Below are 18,875 nucleotides of genomic sequence, written 5' to 3' on the forward strand. Positions count from 1 at the left end.
TTGCCCTCTCTCTCTTCTTTTTCCCTCTTACTCTCACACTCTCTCTCTCTTTATTCTTCGTTTTTATTCCTTTTCATCTCCCCATCTTACTTTGTACTTTAAGCACTTAAAGCAAAGAATCAAAGTTATTAAGATAATTACTTTGGATTATTCACATGGACATAGTATGTAACATGAACCTTGAAATGAAATAAGATTTCAAAGTTTTGAATAAATGAATGGCATGGCTGACAGAGAAAACCCAACAAAAACAAAATGAGACGAAAAAACAATGACCAAATAGTTATCGTATTTCAACTGATATTATTTCGACGTTCACATTTTCATGAATTTATACACGTATATACAGTATTTAAGCAAACATATCATCCGTAACAACGATGAAATGTGTTGTACCTGTATATAATACTCTAAAAGCAATGTTTAAAACCATTTCTTACATGCAAAACATCGTATATACAGCTATGGACTATCTATCGTGAAACTTTTTCACTTTAACGCTTTAAGTTCAGTGCATTGTGCAATAATTCGGCCCGTGGGTGTTTCAGAAATCTGTTCATGAAGTTACAAATGACTTTATAACCAAATTATTTATGGCAAGCCAAATAAGTTCTTCAAGCACTACTTTCTCTCAGTTTAAGTTGAAACATGTGCTTGTATAAACAACGACTGCGTCAATATCGAAAATCATAATTATTAAAATGAAAAGGAAAAATACAACTTGTTGGCGTTATACTGTATATAAAACACTGTCAAAGCTTAATTGCTTTAATATTGCATAAAACTATTAGCATTTTACTTGGCACCTCATAATTTAATAGTTTGTGACGTCACATGCGATTTCATTAACAGTAGTATGAAAGACCACTGAACTCTACAGTGTGAAACACGTCTGGTTGATTCAAAAATTTTATTTCGGGATGAAGTTGTTGTAAATTTCCTATCAAAATTTAAAAATCCCCCTGCCACCAAGTCGATTGTTGAATTTGTTTATTTTTATTGGTAAAAAAAGTTTGTTCAATTATTTAGCTGTTAAGGTAATGTCAAACTCCGGAATACTGATGAAATAATTATTCAGTTAGAAATCAGACGTGGCGTGTGGTGCTTAGTATGTACATTTCACCCTGACTTAATATAAAAGAACAACTACAACTAGGAAACGTGTAAAATGTCAGATACTGAACAGATAGGTGACCATGTAAAAACCCTTATTATAAAGGCACCAAATTAAACATCGAATATCACGAAGTGAAAAAAGCGTTACCATAGAAACGTAAAGAGAATAAGAACAATAAATCAAACTGGAACAGAATGTCTAAAATGTTGATGAGACGACAAGAATAGTTCCTTTACGTCTTTCGTCATCTCATCTTATATCCACGTTGTAAACATGGGATTTTATCTCAATATTATTGTCACTTTCTCTTATTCTAATAAGATATTGTTAGCTATTCATTAACGATGTAAAAAAATAGTGGACTGTCTCCAAAACGAGTGTGTTTTCCTCCCGAAACCACTAACTGTTTTAAACATATAGTATAATTACTCTTCTGACAAAAAAGACACTACATTATTATTATCGTTTTGTTTCAATGCATACTCTCTGCAGTTATCAATTTACACTTTTAGTTCTGCGGAGTCAAATTTGACTCGAAATTGGGTGTCAACCACGAGTCAGCTCTATTCCAAGTTAAAGTGACTAGAGTTCCAAATTGTTTTGACTCGGAATGGTGTGGCATCAGCTGAAAAATACACATTCTGAGTCAGAGTAACTTGGAAACGAGTCAGTTTGACTCGAAAAGGGTTTACTTCCAGCTTGAGGCATTCGAACACATATTTGACCATTCAGAAATAAGAGTGAATATGTTGAAAAAAAATGTCCGACATGTCTAAATTGATATTTTAATGCATGATTTTAAAAAAATGCTGACCTGTCGGAATTTGTCAAATCCCTAAAAATATATGAATAACGAAATCAACTCAAAATGAACATGATAAACAGATGAATAGTGTACAGACATAAAATTGGTTGAAACGAAAATGATGTGTTGTTAATGTTTGTCAGCTAACGTTCGACCCCTTGCACTTGTTGTGACGTTTTTCACTTGTTCACGGTTCGAAACCAAAAAGATATCAAACAGTGTTTGCCAAATCGAATCGAGGTGTTCTCATTTTTTCCTTAAAAATGATCTAAAAAAGCACTAACGTTTAACTTGAAAAAAAAAAATATTGCAAACCGGAGTTTTAAATGGCAGTTATTGAAACATGACTAGAATGATAATTATCCCTTTTCACACATCATTCACGTTATATCCTATAATAGACATTCCGCGTTAAATAAATACAAGTATAACAAAATATTTGCATCACAACAGTGTGTTTAGATAATAGTTGAAATTACAATGAGAACGATAGTATTCAAGTATCATTCTTTTACAATGATACTGTTTATTCATCTAAATTCAACGTGATCAAAATCACCATTACCTTCGCGAGCAGTCCATCGAAATGGCGACCCGTAAACTCTCTCCACGCGAGAAAACAGATGAAGGAATAGTTTGACATTTTTATTTGATATTTAAGTATACTTAAATATCGAGATTATTTGAGATATACAGTCATATTATTTAAAAAGAAATGTTAGAGGAAACTTTTACAAAACCTTTCCACACAGGGGCGGCACTTCAAGGGGGCAACCGCCCTCCTTTGATTTTCAAGTAGTGACAAAAATGGGAAAGTAAAAAGTTGACGAAATAAGCATGTGGGATGATCCATGTTATGCAATATTAAGACAGAGCACGACAAGAGCTTCAGGTCGTCTCATCATAACTTACAATTCCATGGTGCCACCCATGTCTTTATATTGAAAACTTTATAAGAAGCTGCCATGCATGGTGTCATAAAAATGATTAGAATATTAATTAAACGCTCTTAGGAGGAAGCAAACCAAATTCTTATCCATTGAAGAGTCAAATTGAAAAAAAATGATACATAAAATTGCCAATTATGATGATCTACAATTCATATTCCACTAAAGGCGCTTAAAATTAATTCAATGTTTATTTCATACATATCAGAATTATCGTCAATAAACTTCGTTATTCCCGGGAAGTGAGAAGGGGAATCTAAAGTATTTCATGTATATTTTAAAGAGATATTATATTTTCAAATATTGATATTCAGACAGTAGAGCAAATTAAATGTCTAATTCCATGATATTTCTTCTCTGTTGTGGTATATCGGAAATCCATTCTCACGAATCTTGTATTGTCGATGATTATTCTGACAGCAGTAAGACTCGTTTGCAAGGATCAACTCTAGACGACTGTTGAACTATATCCTAGTTGCCATGACAACAGAATGATGACCTTGGTTTGCATTACAGAATGCAGGTTTGTTCTTCCGGTTCATAGACGGGAATCAATTGTTTAGTGTGAGACGATTGGTAAAATGTTAGATAATTAGTTGGGATAATACGATTCTAGTCTACATCGTTCCGTTCAAACCGGAATATTGGCATGCCGAGAGAGATGAACTCTGAGGAACCGGATAACTGACTCCGGTCATATTTTCGCAGTGTTGCTTTGCCTTCAGTCGTAGTGATGCTATGCTGTTTGAGCAAGGCTCTCTGTACACGTAAGCCGGTGCACCCGGCGCTGAGGCATACGGGTATCCGGGTGCACCAGCAGCGGCTGCTGCGTTGTTTAAAGAGTTCAATTGCTGACCGACGCCATTGACGGGTGTGGCCGCTGAGAAAGTAGAGCTAATAGTCGTCGGTGGGTTGAAACACATCGGCTGGCTTGTCATCGACAAGGGATTAACCGTGTTCAACGACCACGCGAAGCTCTTTGATCCGAGCGGATTGGCAGTTTTCGCTGCTGCCCAGTTGTTGTAGGAATAGCCTGAGTAGAGGCCATCATCGAAAGGCTGCATGAGGCCGTTGAAACCAGCACCTAGACCGTTCTTCAGTTCATTCATTTGATTACGCTCTCTTTTCCTCCATTTTGCTCGCCGATTCTTGAACCAAATCTGTATTAAAAGACACAAATAGTGAAAGAAAAATCATAAATCGATAGCTAATACGTTTGATAATCTGTCAACAGGTACACTGCAAAAACTATGGTGTTGATTTAACACCAGCCCGGAATCTATGTCCACACCAGAGAAGTGTTAAGCAACACCAGTTTCGTTTTGGTCTAACACCAGATAGGTGTTTATACAACACCAGTTAGTATTAAAACAACATCCATCGGTTTGATTCAAAACTGGTGTTGTTTCAATACTTCTCTGGTGTGGACATATATAGATTCCGGGCTGGTGTTAAATCAACACCGGAGTTTTTGCCGTGTACTATCCCTTCTATATCGGGGAGATTTTTTTTTTCAATATAATTATTTCAATATAATATTCCATTTAGAATACAATTTAGGTTTTTTAAAAAAATAATGCATCTTGGATCCAGAGATCGATTAAGAAATAATTTATTGTCGATTGGAACTTGTCATATCCGACAGCTTTCTTTGATTTCGATTTGCTGATAATCACAGGTGTCTGATTGTTTCCATGGTAACTCTCAGATCTGCGGAGGATTGTCGGATTAACGTCCACAAGTCATTTCCTGACACGCTTCCCCAGATTTATCAAGACGATTATAACGATCACTTTAATTATGTCTTGCATAATTCGTCTACAAGCTTTCTACAGAGGTGGTTGATAAACTAGTATACCCCCATGTTCATTTAAATTACATTCATTTTCTCATAACATCCGTTACTTAGATCGGTTTATCCAGGTGATATTAAATGCAATAGTATTCTAAGTTCGACCCACTTTCTACACATCACATGTCTATCGCTTTGATGATATAATCTTAACTCATTATATTATATAAAAATGTCAATCTGTCATGTATTTATTATTTTCACTGCTTCATTATTTCCGTTAATCACTCACGCTTGAAGATATGATCTGAATACGTATTAAGACTGCCAAAGAACAAATTTACCCGTCAACTTATTCCAACGGGAACCATAATGCCCCTTCTCTGATATGACATTGCACGTGCTTCATCCTTGAGAGCGCCAATGTTATCGTTATCCAAGGATAAATACAATATTTTACACTTCAAGATTTTTGTCATCTCTTCGTCCTGATATCCACGGGAATGTTTGTGATGAACACGTCAAAAGAAACCTCGATGTTTAAACGCTAATTTGTCTTTTTGTTCGAGCTCATCTTCGTTTCATTGTCAGAATAATAATAAGTTACCTTTTGAGCGATGCAAATGCAAATAATTTTGACATTATCATCAAAAAGTACTGTCTTAACAAAAAAATGTCTCTTTACTCTTTAAAAAAAGTTTTGGCCAAGCAGTTTGATTAGTGTTAAGAAATATATAGCTTCAGAAAAAAAGTAATGAACGGAGAAAAACACACATTGTGAACATGATGAGTTTCATAACAGAAGTAAAAATAAAATCCAACTAATGAACATATCAATGTGCAAATTGAAGGGAAATAAAGGATGGTGATACTTATATCTAGGCATGAAAGGTTTCCTATTTTCACACAGGATGTTATTTACATCTAAATTGTGTTTTTAAACCTTTCCTCAATGGAAGGAAATAAAAATCAAAATACATATTTTCACATGATTGCGTGCGTGAAGAAAAAAATATGACCATCGACGCGTGCGTTTGGAATGATTTTGTTAAAGTTCATTTATGTCCGTTTTCCCGTTAGCCTAATTTTTCTTTCTCTCAAGATAGAGAGTATACATCAAATATTCCGACAATGATAGGGAATGGGAGGGGGAATTTGAAAATGGAATATGAGAAGGACATGGAACGATCAATCAAGAGGATTAGGGAAACAAAATGGAGTGTTCTAATCTTGACAACCCAATTAGAAAGACTTCATTAGATGGAGGGGGGGGGGGGTGACCACGAACATGATGCACTTATCTAGTTATAGAAGAAGAAAATGACAAGGGAGTAGATAGATGACCCCCCACCATTTCATGCCCCTTCTTTGAGTTAATTAGGAGTGAAACAAAATCGTAATTGTCATGTTTTATTGCAACGATTCGCAAGTCATATTAACACATATACATTCCAAGAAAAGAGAACATTAGCTTGGTCGACATTATGAACCAATCAGAAATTTGTTGAAACAAGACTGCTTGTAAAAAGATTGGAGATTATCCCTGTCTGTTAATAAATAATTTGTTAGTTCGTTGTTTTGGTTGATAATTACATAAATTTAGGGTGTATGATAATTGTCAAACTATTTTCAGGTCAATTTGCCATTATAGCAACATAATATGTTACCTTTTTCAGATTAAATATATTCTCCTCCTTGAATATACAGAAATAGATTTGACTAACGATTTGCAAATCGTGGCCTTATCATTGAGATAACTTTCTAATTTGTTGCAAAGGGGACATTTTTACACACAAGTACGAGCAACCATAATTGCTATTTCAACACGCTATCTCGTTGATTGCACCACGGCGACTATTGAGCTTTAATTATTATTTTGATAAACATGGTGGAGTCATGCATGTTACATGTAGATGACTGGTGTAACAAGACTTGAAAACAAGATAAAATTGTACTTTTTTCCTCCAGTTTAGGCAAGTGGGCATATTTCTTTTGATGAAAATATATTTTAAAAAGTAATCCAAATATCAATATCCAATCTTTTCACCTTTCAGGTGTGAAATAATCTTTTTTTTAAATAAAACCACTCCATCTCTCTGTTGTTTTGAATATTATGCAAGATGTCATAAAGTAATAAAGGAATCTTCACTGTATGTCATATACCCTAAAGATCATTCACAGTCCATAAATGATATATATGTATATTATTTTCTCGCTGGAAGTCAATTACCAACTAAAAAAAATATCCGCTAAATTTATGAAATATGATATGACTTCCCAGATAGACCACGAATCCCACAGGCGCCGTGGCTATGCAATCACGTTATGCTATTAGAGCGAGGGGATTTAGACGAGTAATTGGTTCTGTCCGCGGCCCGAATCTCCCCGCGTGGGTATTGTAGTGTGTTGGTCATATTTCCAATAACCGTTTTCCCTGGCTTGAGCAATAGCCAATGAATTATGAAGTCATGAAGATATTCCTCAATTCTTGAGCCAAAGAAGGAAAGTTTTATTGTTTAATCTATGTTAGCGCTGACCGCTGATTAACTTCATTAACTGTTGTTTTCTGTTCCAGTTTTTCCACGTTGCTTGATGCCAATGTCCTATTAACTCTAAAGAACGTGTTCTCTTTCCTTTACACTTTAACTATCTATTTTAAAGGAATACATTTGATTATAAAATTTAGAGATTATTTATGGGAATATGTATTATTTGGCCATTATGATGTGAAGTCAAGTAGTATTTATTTCAAATAGCTTTTATTTCATATTGGATTTATAGTTTGCCTGGTAAACAAAACAATTTTATATAATATTGAATACGCAACTTTTCCCCATTTTATTTGATGGAACATATTTCATGACATATCTTATTATAAGGATTGTCAATTTTTAATTTAGTTCATGACCTTGAACGATACTTCATAATAAGCCATCTTTCGTCTTAAACTTATGTGGTAGGCCATCCTGATAAACAATTAAATTACGCCGCCCTCTCCCGCCCTCCTTCTCTGCAATCTGTCTCCCTTAATAATACCCAAGATCCTGCGTTCTTTAACCTTAGCCCGGGAAGTTCGGGCTCGTTCTAAAGCTATGGAAGCTTGCAAACGGAAGCAGTAGATAATACAAGTGAACTAGCACATTTCTTGTTGAAATAGACCGTCTTTTTTCCAAAAATAGATGTGCCAAAGATAGGAAGAGCCCAGAAAAGATATGTGGAGGTAGATATGTCAACGCGAATGCTGATGTTGTGTTTTTACAATCATGTGTACTCTTCGAATTAGCATTACATTCATGAATCACATTCACGTATACTCGCTATTATGACATGTATGACGAAACATCGATAACAACATGATCATGATTATATTATGACTTATATGTTGTGTAATCCATTCTTCTCTTAAAAGGGATTATGAACTAAAAAAACCGAAATGTCTTAATAGCATCAATTCAGATTTAATCAAGGTTATTCAAAATTTAGATAAAAAATAGTGATACCATAATATATAATAATAGCGATACGTGAAGAAGCTTTTAGAAAAGTCGAACTTGGCTCATTTTTGAATGAAATGTTATATGGATTCTGTTTAAAAGTCCAAGGATAAACCTTTCAATGTGTCCCGGTGTATTGGTTGCAGCTTTTGAAGGTGCAAAGATGAACCATTTATTTTCTTGGAGAGTTAGAGTGCAACTTTGCATAAATTTCACAGCTAACAAAATCAGTTTGGTAATCTGTATCTACTTTTACATGAAATAATTTAGTTTAATATTATGTCATGCGATAATTTCATGACTTTATTCTTAAATTTCGTTCGTTTCCTATAAAAAAAATATATATATAAGGTAGGAATCATAATGATATTTAATAAAAACTCAGCACTGTATTCCAACATGTCCAAAAGTACTTAAAACATTATCTCTTTGTAAGAAATAATGAAATGAAGTAATTTTATCGTTGAGGGCAAAACACAACTTAGGAGAAAATTTGGTCAAATTATATAACTTTTTTTTTACATATCTATGTCATACCCATGTGAAGTATGCTTACGTTATTAAAAAATGATTTCAGAAGCATAAACAATATACAGCAGGAGTTTTCATGAATTACCTTGAAAAATGTACTCTCTTCCCCCCACAAAAAAAATAATTGATATACATAAATATATGAACTTTTAAGAAAACCAAATATTGAATTCAACTTGTAAAGTGACCGACCGCGTTGACCTCGGCTCACGGTCATCATAACTCTCATCAGAAATAAATTGACGACACTCTATTGTTTCAGATCGTGAGAAAAATAGATATTTTGTTCCTGTTTTACCGGAGACCTTGGGCTGAGAGAGAAAGAGAAAAATGAAGAGGAAGTTTGCGACAGGAAAGGTGAGATTTAGAAGTGATGACAGAGTGGAAAGAAGATGGTGACAGTCGATTTCTTATTCACCTTCTTCGCATAACTTCAGTTTCTTTATCGACACCAGGGACCCGTTTCATAAAGGACTTGCAACTGTTTTAACTTTGCCATTATGGCAACTACCATGGAAACCTTCATTGTGATTGGCTGCTGAGCCCTGTTACCATGGTAGTTGCCATAATGACAAACTTACAACAGTTGCCAGTCCTTTATGAAACTTGCCCCAGAAGTAACAATCATAATAGCAAATACTAAGTTAAAAAAAAAACTTAGAACGTTTACTATTTATATAACTGCTTCCGAAATGGTATGACGTCATTGTAATCAGTGTTTGTAAAACGATTTTGAAAGTGGGGAGCTGAGTCAAATATGGATGTGTGTGTGGGAGGGGGGGGGGTGGGGGCTGGGCCGAACATATTATATAAAATCACAATTAGATTGTCATTTTCTAATTTTGTACATGTTTTACTAAATAGGTACGGGCTGATTTTTTTTTATTTATTTATTTGTGAGTTTATAATCACTATTTTAGTCTCATATTGCAGTACATTAACAATCTATTTAAAAGAAACATTCGATTATTCATGCGCTTAATTTAATTGCAATTCTCTCATTTTTTTAAATGTATGAGTAGACATTTAGATTGATAAAGATTGATGTTCAATATTCAACTATTTCCGTGAAAAGAAAACATTTAACACTAGCAAATAAATCATTGTTTCTGGAAAACGTTTTACAAAGAAAAGTTCAGAAAGGTTCATATTTTTTTGTAAATAGTAGAATCTTCTTCCTTCTTAAAATTATATAGATTTAGAATGGAGAAGAATGTGCATGATATAACCGGACTCAAGATAAACTATTACCATGATTAGGACTATCACTGTTATATGACTCACAAGATAACAAAATCAAGTCTAGATCTTTTATGATATAGAATTTGCACTCGTCACGACATCTTTAATATCCGTTATCCCCTACAGAAAGGGCAGAAAGTGTTAAACCTTCTTTAATAAAGAAGAAAGAAATGTAAAGAGAAAAGGTGGAAAATAGAGAAAATGTCGCGTTAATCTGTCAACATGATGCCTTGGGCGGTATTGAGCATGCGCAGAAAACGGAAGCGTATCCCAGAAAACCCTGCACGGTTTTCATTAACACCCGTTCTGCATCGTTTCACCTGGAATAAAAAGAATGCTTTAACATTCAAACAGTTAGGGCTGTTTTGCCAACATTGTTTCTGTCCTTTTCATTTTTTATCAGCCTTTTAGTGCTCCAAGCTATGTTTCCATGTCTGAAAACTATTAGAAGTCGACTAGGGTCAAATCCCTCTAGCCCATTCAAGAGTGTAAGGGCAGTCATTCAGAATGATAATGTCATTATTTTAAAAGAAGGGTTTCTGGATCTCGGAGCAATTTATCAGTCATTATCTATCATCCTTCATTATTTCCAAAAGAATGTTTTTAAAGGTTTGTTCTAGAAAAAGACATTTCGTTTTATCTCCTTGTTTTTGTTTTTTACTTTTTTTCATCTAAAGCATGTAGTAATTCGAAAGACAACATTATAAAGAATATCCATTGGAAAACTTAACAGTTTAAGGTGTACGTCTATGAAAGAGAGAGAGAGGGGGGGGGGGGCGAAATATGAAATGAAAGGTATCCCCCATTAACTAGCAAAGTTTGCCATTTATTAAGGATGAAATAATATTCGTTTTGAATGAGACGATAAAAAAATAGCCATGGTCACATCACCGCGAATTATGAAAATGGAATTCATTTGTACTGTGAAATATCCCAGTCTAATTGAAAAGAAAAATAAATATTCATTTGTTATGAAATGCAACAAGGAAGAATGTTATCACAAATACGAACATTTAGATCAAAGAGGGAATAACAAAAATGATTTGTAAAGTGTTATATGCTAAGTAAATTTCGAATATCTTTTCAAATCCCCTGACGTAGTCGGCAATGTATAAGAGAATTCACGATAAATAATGAAAATAATTAGTTTTATAAGTATAGTAATCGGTAATTTAAAAAAGGACAACTATAAAATCTCTTGAAATGAATTGCTTTGTATAAAATAATATATATTTGAGATTCAAGAACAAAATGTCATTTGTTGAATATATTAGAAATCAATTAAGTTAGCTATATGTTCAATAAAATTTCAAGAATTCTTGTTCTTACTTTATATCTAATACTTATCTAGTTATTAAATTTACAATTCCATAATTCCTAATATAAGGCTCTACTTCAACTATTTTCTGCTTGTTTTCTTTTCGTTTTTCACTTTCGTTCTTCAATTTTATTCCACCGTGACAAATCAACTTTCTACGCAGGGAAACAAAACGGACAAGCCTTGTCATATGATACGATGTTCCATAATTTTATCAGCTATTTGCAAGTTTTATTCCTACATGTCGGATCAAATTCCTGGTCAACTGTGACAATTCTCTCCCAATTCTTGTCAAAATAGTTTGTAAGATTCCAGCCCCTTCGTTTCTTGACTCATCGATGGAGACTTATAATTTCCCCGGGTGCTGTGTCGATAGGATTTGTCTCTCTCCTGCGCGTCCACGCCAATATTCACTCTTGATCTCGCTCTAAACATTTGAAACCAATTTCACGTTCACTGGGGCATATTTCTTGCTTTAGGCTTACTTTCGCAATTGAGATCTAAAAATGAACTGGAGTGCTTGCCTCCAGAACTTGTCTGCCTTTCATTTCATTTTTTTTATCTCGTATAATGCTCTTCGCCATGGTCAGATCTGTCTACATATATTTCTCTTGTCTAATATAGTTCCTAAATTTTGTTCAGCATACAAAAAATATTGAGTTGATTACTCCGTGCATACATATAAACGAAGGCCCATTTCCTTTTCATTATACATGTAGATACTATCCGTATTTCCTTCTTCAAAATATATTATTAGGGAACTAATAAGCATAATAAACTATATATATATATATATATATATATAGGCATTTGCCATAAGAAAAAATGTAATGCTTCAAACAGGCATGTTTAAACGGTACGATTTTCATGTGAGAAAAACCTCAAGGATCTTCAACAATCTTCTTATAGATTGATAAGAAAATATTAATGATCAAAATTTCTTAACGTAATTTAAGATTTGTCCCTAATGACAATCACCTTAAATTAATTTCAATCTCACACATTTAAAGAATATATAATTTTTAAGTGATCAAATTGAATTCAGGTGTCGCGGGATGGTTTTGAAAGGGGGGTGATGCATGCTTGCAAAAAAAAGAGGCCCATCCTTCGCTTATTCCTTCTTTTTTCACTTCACTGTTAAAAATATTGGGCAAAATTTTTACCAGCACGAGGGTAATTATGTATCCAACCAATTTTGGGCAGTATTTTACCCAATGCGGGAAGCATATTGTCCGATAAGGTTAAAAAATAAGCAGCAATTATTTTAAAATGAGCAAAATTTCCATCACACTGGATAAATAAAAATGCCCAAATAAAATGCCCAATGTTGGTTGGATACATAATTACCCTCATGGAGCATTTTTACCCAATATTTTTTAGAGTGTATATAAACACTGCTGAATTCCTTTTTGCTATTTTCTACATGCCTTATAATTAGGAGAAAAGCATTGCTAATGACAAAATAATTTTCAGTATACCCACAGCGGATTAATAATAATGATCTAACTTCTTCTGCAGTTCGTTGTACCGATGGAATGAAAATAAAATTAACTATTCATGCTATCTGGTTATATCTTCTGATTTGTAAAAAACAGTCGCAATTTTCATAACGCCTTTTTTCTTTGTATTAGGCCTATATGACAACATATTTTCATATTCAACCAAAACCGATCGATTTGTGCGTGATATTTTCAGCCCGATAAAACTGACAGAACCAAAACGAAGCCACATGTTCAGCTCTGCGAAGGGCTCGAAAGAGGAGCGCCCTAACCCCTCCTCCAAAAGCTCTACACCCTCCTTACAAATCTTAAATTGTTTCGTTCTGACGAAGTGGTGCCATGCTATGGTTGAATGCTAAAAAATAGCTCGAGGTGTAATGGGAACGGAAGGGTGGTTACGCGGCCAATTTGCGGAGCGTGCTATCTAACGCGATCGGTGTTACGAATTTCCCCTTCTAGCCTAGTTAGAAAGAGAATACAAATTGCACCCCTTATGTCCTAGCTATTAACCATGTAAATGTGCTCAACAATTTTGGTAAATCTTATATGCATGTATATCATCCATTCCTTGCTATTCTTGTCTTTCTCTCTGCAATTTCAAAGAGGATAGCTAGCTGTTTCTTTATTTGTTTTCACCGTGATTACAAAAGAAGGGCGCGACATGGATAAAAAAAACAATCTTGAGTGAAATGTTTCTTCGATTTTCGCTATTTATTGGAAATCAATATTGTTGTCGGGGTGACTTGACCTTTAAGTTCGTCTTACTTGTATATTTTTCGTTCGTAATTTTTTTTTCTCATGCCAGAATTTAATAGCCATGATATCCATGTTAACTGAGTTAAGATAATGATAATTGATTGTATTTATTATTTAAAAAAATGGAAGACAATTAAAGCAACTCTGTCAATCTTCAATATTAAGTACTTTCGTGTCAACGCCAGGCTGCCATAGCTAAAAGGACAAGTCCACCCCGGCAAAAAGTTGATTTGAATAAAAAGAAGAAAATCCAACAAGCATAACATTACAAATTTCATCAAAATCGAATGTAAAATAAAGAAGTTATTACATTTTAAAGTTTTTGTTAATTTCACAATAAAACAGTTATATGCAAATCCTTGTTGGTATGCAAACGAGGGGACTGATGACATCATCCACTCACTATTTTTTATTTTTTTATATGATATATGAAATATTATAATTTTCTCCTCATTCTCTGTGAAACAAAGTATTCTTCCTCACTGAACATGTGGAATCACCGTTGTTTTACACTCTAAAAACAAATCAGTCAAAAATTACTAGTTAATAGGGTCAGCTGGGTGCAACTTTTATTCTAGTCGTATTTTACTAGAATTTATATATTTCTGACTAGAATCTAATGTCATAAATGTGACTAAACAATCAGTTGCACCCAGTTGACTACTGGTCTAGTCAATTTGACTGATTTTTTTAAAGAGTGTAACATTTCATGGTTCTGTCAAATTGGACCTTATTGTCAAATCTGTAAAAATTGTAATATTGTATGATTAAAACAATAAAAACAAAAGAAATAATGAGCGAAGGACATCATCGGTTCTCTCACTAAGTTGTGCATGTAACTGCTATGTGAAAATTAAGAGAAATTTTAAAATGTCATAACTTTCTTATTTTATATTTCTCAGTGTAATTCTTCTTTGATTTTTCTTTATTGATTCAAATCAACATTTTTCTTGGATGGAATTGACCTTTAAGGTTCTACATGCGTGCAAGTTTTAGAATCATTTCTCATACGTCATATTGACCCGTTAATCCGTAATAGGTTAACACATGGAAAACACATTACAGCTGGGATTAGATCCAGCAGGCCAAGTTCTACCCGGGTTAACAGCGGATTAAGACTTCGACCAATAAGCGACCGCGAAATCGTATCACGTGTCCTAAAATATTTTGACAGACGACGGGCCTTGAACATGGGTTGTTGACGTGGATCGCGGGATGGGGAAAGAGAGAGAGAGAGAGAGGTGGAACAAAAGAAGATGGATATTAACATCTTGTTTGACGTGACACATATTGATAAATGCTGGCACTTGGTACTAAGTCAGGGAAAGTTTTGAACAAAACTGAAGAGAAATTAAAAAAAAAGATACTTGTCTCCATGTGAACAACGAAAGTAGGGAAAGGTAAAAAAAGAGAAAATGAAAAGAACATGAGAACAAAATCAAAATATTTGTTTTCTTGTGCACATAGAATGAAACACAAGGTAAAAAATCAAAGAATTTAACTTTTCAATTCATTTCTATTTACTTCTAGTAGGCTTACAATGGTGTCTTAAGTACACGTTCAGATATAGGGACACAGTGTCGTTTACATGGTTAAGAGCATATCGAACACGCGATTGAACCAGAGTGACTATTCAACATATTTTTCGTGAGAACAAGTACACTGTAAAAAAAATATTGGGTAAAATTTTAACCAGCACGAGGGTAATAATGTGTCCAATTGATTTGGGGCAGTATTTTACCCAATACGGGAATCATATTGTCCAGTAAGGTTAACAAAATATCAGCAATTACTTTAGAATGGGCAAAATTTTCATCACATTGGATAAATAAAAATGCCCACAAGAAATGCCCAATGTGGAGCATTTTACCAAATATTTTTTGGAGTGTAAAGTATGCACAAGTAAAAGGATAAAACCTAACAGACAAACAAACATGAAAATATTATTACAAAAACAATTATAGCAAACACAACGACAGTCCAGAAGATTAAAGGGATAGATATTATAACAATGCAGGATAGCATGGAAACAAGAAATAGTATTTTTGAAAAATTGTCTCTCTGTATCTTGTTCAAACAAAGCCCTGAAAGGCTCAATAAAATAGATCCAAAATATAAAACATCTAACAATATGATGATAATAACAAACAGATACTTTTATATTCTAACTAACTACCGGGAAAAAAAAAATCGTAATTCATGATAATTATCAACTATTCCAGAGCATTGCGAGGGTGCATAATCATAATCATACCTAGGAAATAAAGTGTGTATAGGACCCTCGACGAAAGAAGGGCAGTAGGCTATAGGTCACCGCTATCCTCGTTCATGTTGTTTATTTTATCTCTTTAAATCGGAAACGAAACTAACAATTGACAGAGAATGTACTATCAAAAGTATGATCTCATGATGAGTTTTGCTTAAGTCTAACCTGGATATGTTATTAACATATGCATGTATTTCACCCCCCCCCCCCCACCACCATTTTTATCATTTTTTTAAAATGGAAAGACGAAATATTTAAATATTTTTTTCATTACAAAAATAAAAACTAAAATAAAAAGGTTATATGAATTAGATTGAAATCATATACAATTTTATCAATAAAAGAATCCTATTAAATGGATATCTTTTTGATGAAGTAAACGACATAAAACATACTTGATAATAATACAGGCTGAATTTTGACAATTCATTTCACACAACAGAAGAAAAAAAAACTGCACGGTACTCGAAATCAAATGAGCGGGGCTGAGGGGAAAAATCAACACAGAGGTCTCATTGGTGATAATTCCTTGCTCATATCGGCACACATGAAAGAGAAACGGTCGGTAGACTTCAGTAGAAAGCCCATGTCATCATATACTCTAGTCCCACATGATAGGAAAGCATGTGGTGTTTTGTCCCCGAGGGGTGTAATACAAAGACAGTGCAGGGGTACACAGGTGTGGTTCTGATGATAGAGGGGGTGTCGGGGAGGGGCTGAGGGAGACTGGTCTAGTTCTGATGATATAGGGTGTCATGGGGAGGGGCTGAGTGAGACTGGTCTGGTGTGTGGAGGGTGACGATGAACACTAATTGAAAAAGGGTGAACAGGGAATCGAAATTATTTTGTAATACCTTTCCATGGGCCTACTTGCTCTGAAAGCATATTAAAAGCAATTCAGGGTTATGTGTAACTGTTTCAGTGCTTATTTTCTTGTTATGAAATATGATATATAATCAGTCAATATGCCAAACATCAACTACAATAGAATCGGTCATTTATCTATTATTCAAACATTAATATCATTCTGCGTGCTTTCTTCAATAAAACATAAAAATAATACAATCGTTTATATCTTAAGTTTATAAAATACATTCATCTCATATTTAGTTCTCCTACTTTCCGTTTTATTCTATTTCATTACTATTAAGATAATTTTTCATATTTTTTCGCAGAAGATCATACAGGTCTCAAAATGAAGGAATCAATTGGGGTTTTCCAAGTTTATAGTAATATCCCGAACAAAGCAAAACCCAAGTTTGCAAGATGATGGGATAACTATCCCATTGACGATTAACCAAAAATCTTACTCAACCTTTCCTTCCAATTACACTTGAATGTGCCCATAGCAGTGCACGAATAATAATCTTAAAAAGTAGCAGAGATTACTAGAAAAGATTCTGGGTTTGTTGTAAAATTGTGCAAAGAATCACAATATTACAGCCCATTTCAAAGCTGAGAAAGGCGATCGACCTTAATGAATTCTACGTAGTTAGATATGAACATACCGGCTTTCATTAACGCTTAAGCGCGCAGCATAGCTCACTCATGCATGTAAGGGAGATACACTCGCTCTTACGTAACAAAACACGAGTGAGCCACTATGCGGAGATACGTGCATGTACGCCTTAGATCAATGAGTGCGATCAGCGCTGCCAGTTTCTACGCTGTTTTGGATATCGTTGTTTTGTTAACATTCTTATCATTTCCATTTTCGCTAATTTGGAAGAATATTATAATACTGATACATAACATGACTAAAGCCAATGGACGATGCAAGTAACAATTTACTGTATCGAATTATTGTTGTTGATGTATATTCAAACTTCGTGACAGAGAGTTATTTGGTTTTACCTCCTTTTTAGTCTCAATCAAAACATTTTAAATAGCGTAGGATCATTTCAGGTTTTGTGCAAATAGATTCATAAAAGTAGAATACGTATGTTCGTAGGGACGTGAGGCAGATGCGATCCGGATTTCTCGTGCTTGTGAATAGAATACTTTTTTTTAATTTGACTCATAACCAGTGTTACTGGAGTCAGATTCTCATTATATAATAATAATAATAATAATGGATATTTAGAGGCGCTAAAAACAAAAAGTACCATCGCGCGCACAATGTATGAATAATAATTTAACATTTGCAATAATTACCACAATATTTAAGATAAAAAGGGAAATCAATTATTGAGGAAAAAGGTATCTTCTATGGTAGATATGAAGTCAAGAAGACTGGAAGCATTTCTTATTGAAAGAGGGATATAGCATTCCAAGTCTTGGCAGCTGCTACAGCAAAACGTTTTTCGGCAGAGGAGAGTTTTGACAAGGGAATGCATATAATCATACATTGTTTTAAAAGAAAAAATAACATCATGGAACATGGTGGGCACTATAACCTATTATTCCAACGTAAGAACATTTTGATCATTTATAAATAACTTTATGTGTATAGACTATATTGCATCATGAGAGGAATATTCATATCAGTTTATAATCTTGTATTTTCCTGCCAATTTTCCTAACAACAACAAGCTTTTCTCACGTACACATTCAACCTATCAATCTGTGAATAACCTACATTTCCATGACGATTGATTGTCACATCAAGAATCATATTTCAAAAAGGAAGGAAAAAGAGGCTAAATATTTATCCGTATAAAGTACAGTTACCTTAGCATCCGGCCTCATTAATAGCCCACTAGAATAGCATGTTATATGGATTTCAAACGTTACACAGCCGTGGGCTTGTGAGACGAGAGAAGTCAAGGTTAAGGAAACAACTCCGCCGGGACTTTCGGGGGAGGAGGTTGATCCCTGTTCGCTAACAAGTTCAGCTCTGAGCATGGACAATGATTGATGAGCGTAAAAAGAAGTTGCCTTTATTCGCTGTTTTATTATCATACTCCGGGTTTTCTTGTCTTTATCGCTTAATTTATATCGTCCATTTCAAACTTGTATTCAATTATAATCCAATTTTATTAATCAATCTCACAATTACATACCATTAAAATGAAGATTTATTTAGTTGTGAAAATATCACTGAAATGGAAAACTGGACACTTTCTCGCAATTTGTTTACCATGGGCATGAAGGGACCATAATTAACAA

The 18,875-nt window shown here is 34.1% G+C and overlaps 1 protein-coding gene across 1 annotated transcript in view; it reads right to left on the bottom strand.

The window, feature by feature from the left end:
• Window positions 1–280: 280 nt before the first annotated feature.
• LOC129282047 (pituitary homeobox x-like) overlaps window positions 281–18,875 on the bottom strand; it is a 39,225-nt gene continuing 20,630 nt past the window's right edge. The window contains exon 3 of the mRNA XM_064112811.1: window positions 281–4,029. Within this exon, the coding sequence (XP_063968881.1) occupies window positions 3,487–4,029 (543 nt within the window). The 3' untranslated portion in view covers window positions 281–3,486. The remainder of the gene's footprint in view (window positions 4,030–18,875) is intronic.

Source organism: Lytechinus pictus, chromosome 18, assembly GCF_037042905.1.
Source record: "Lytechinus pictus isolate F3 Inbred chromosome 18, Lp3.0, whole genome shotgun sequence".
NCBI classification, from domain to species: domain Eukaryota; kingdom Metazoa; phylum Echinodermata; class Echinoidea; order Temnopleuroida; family Toxopneustidae; genus Lytechinus; species Lytechinus pictus.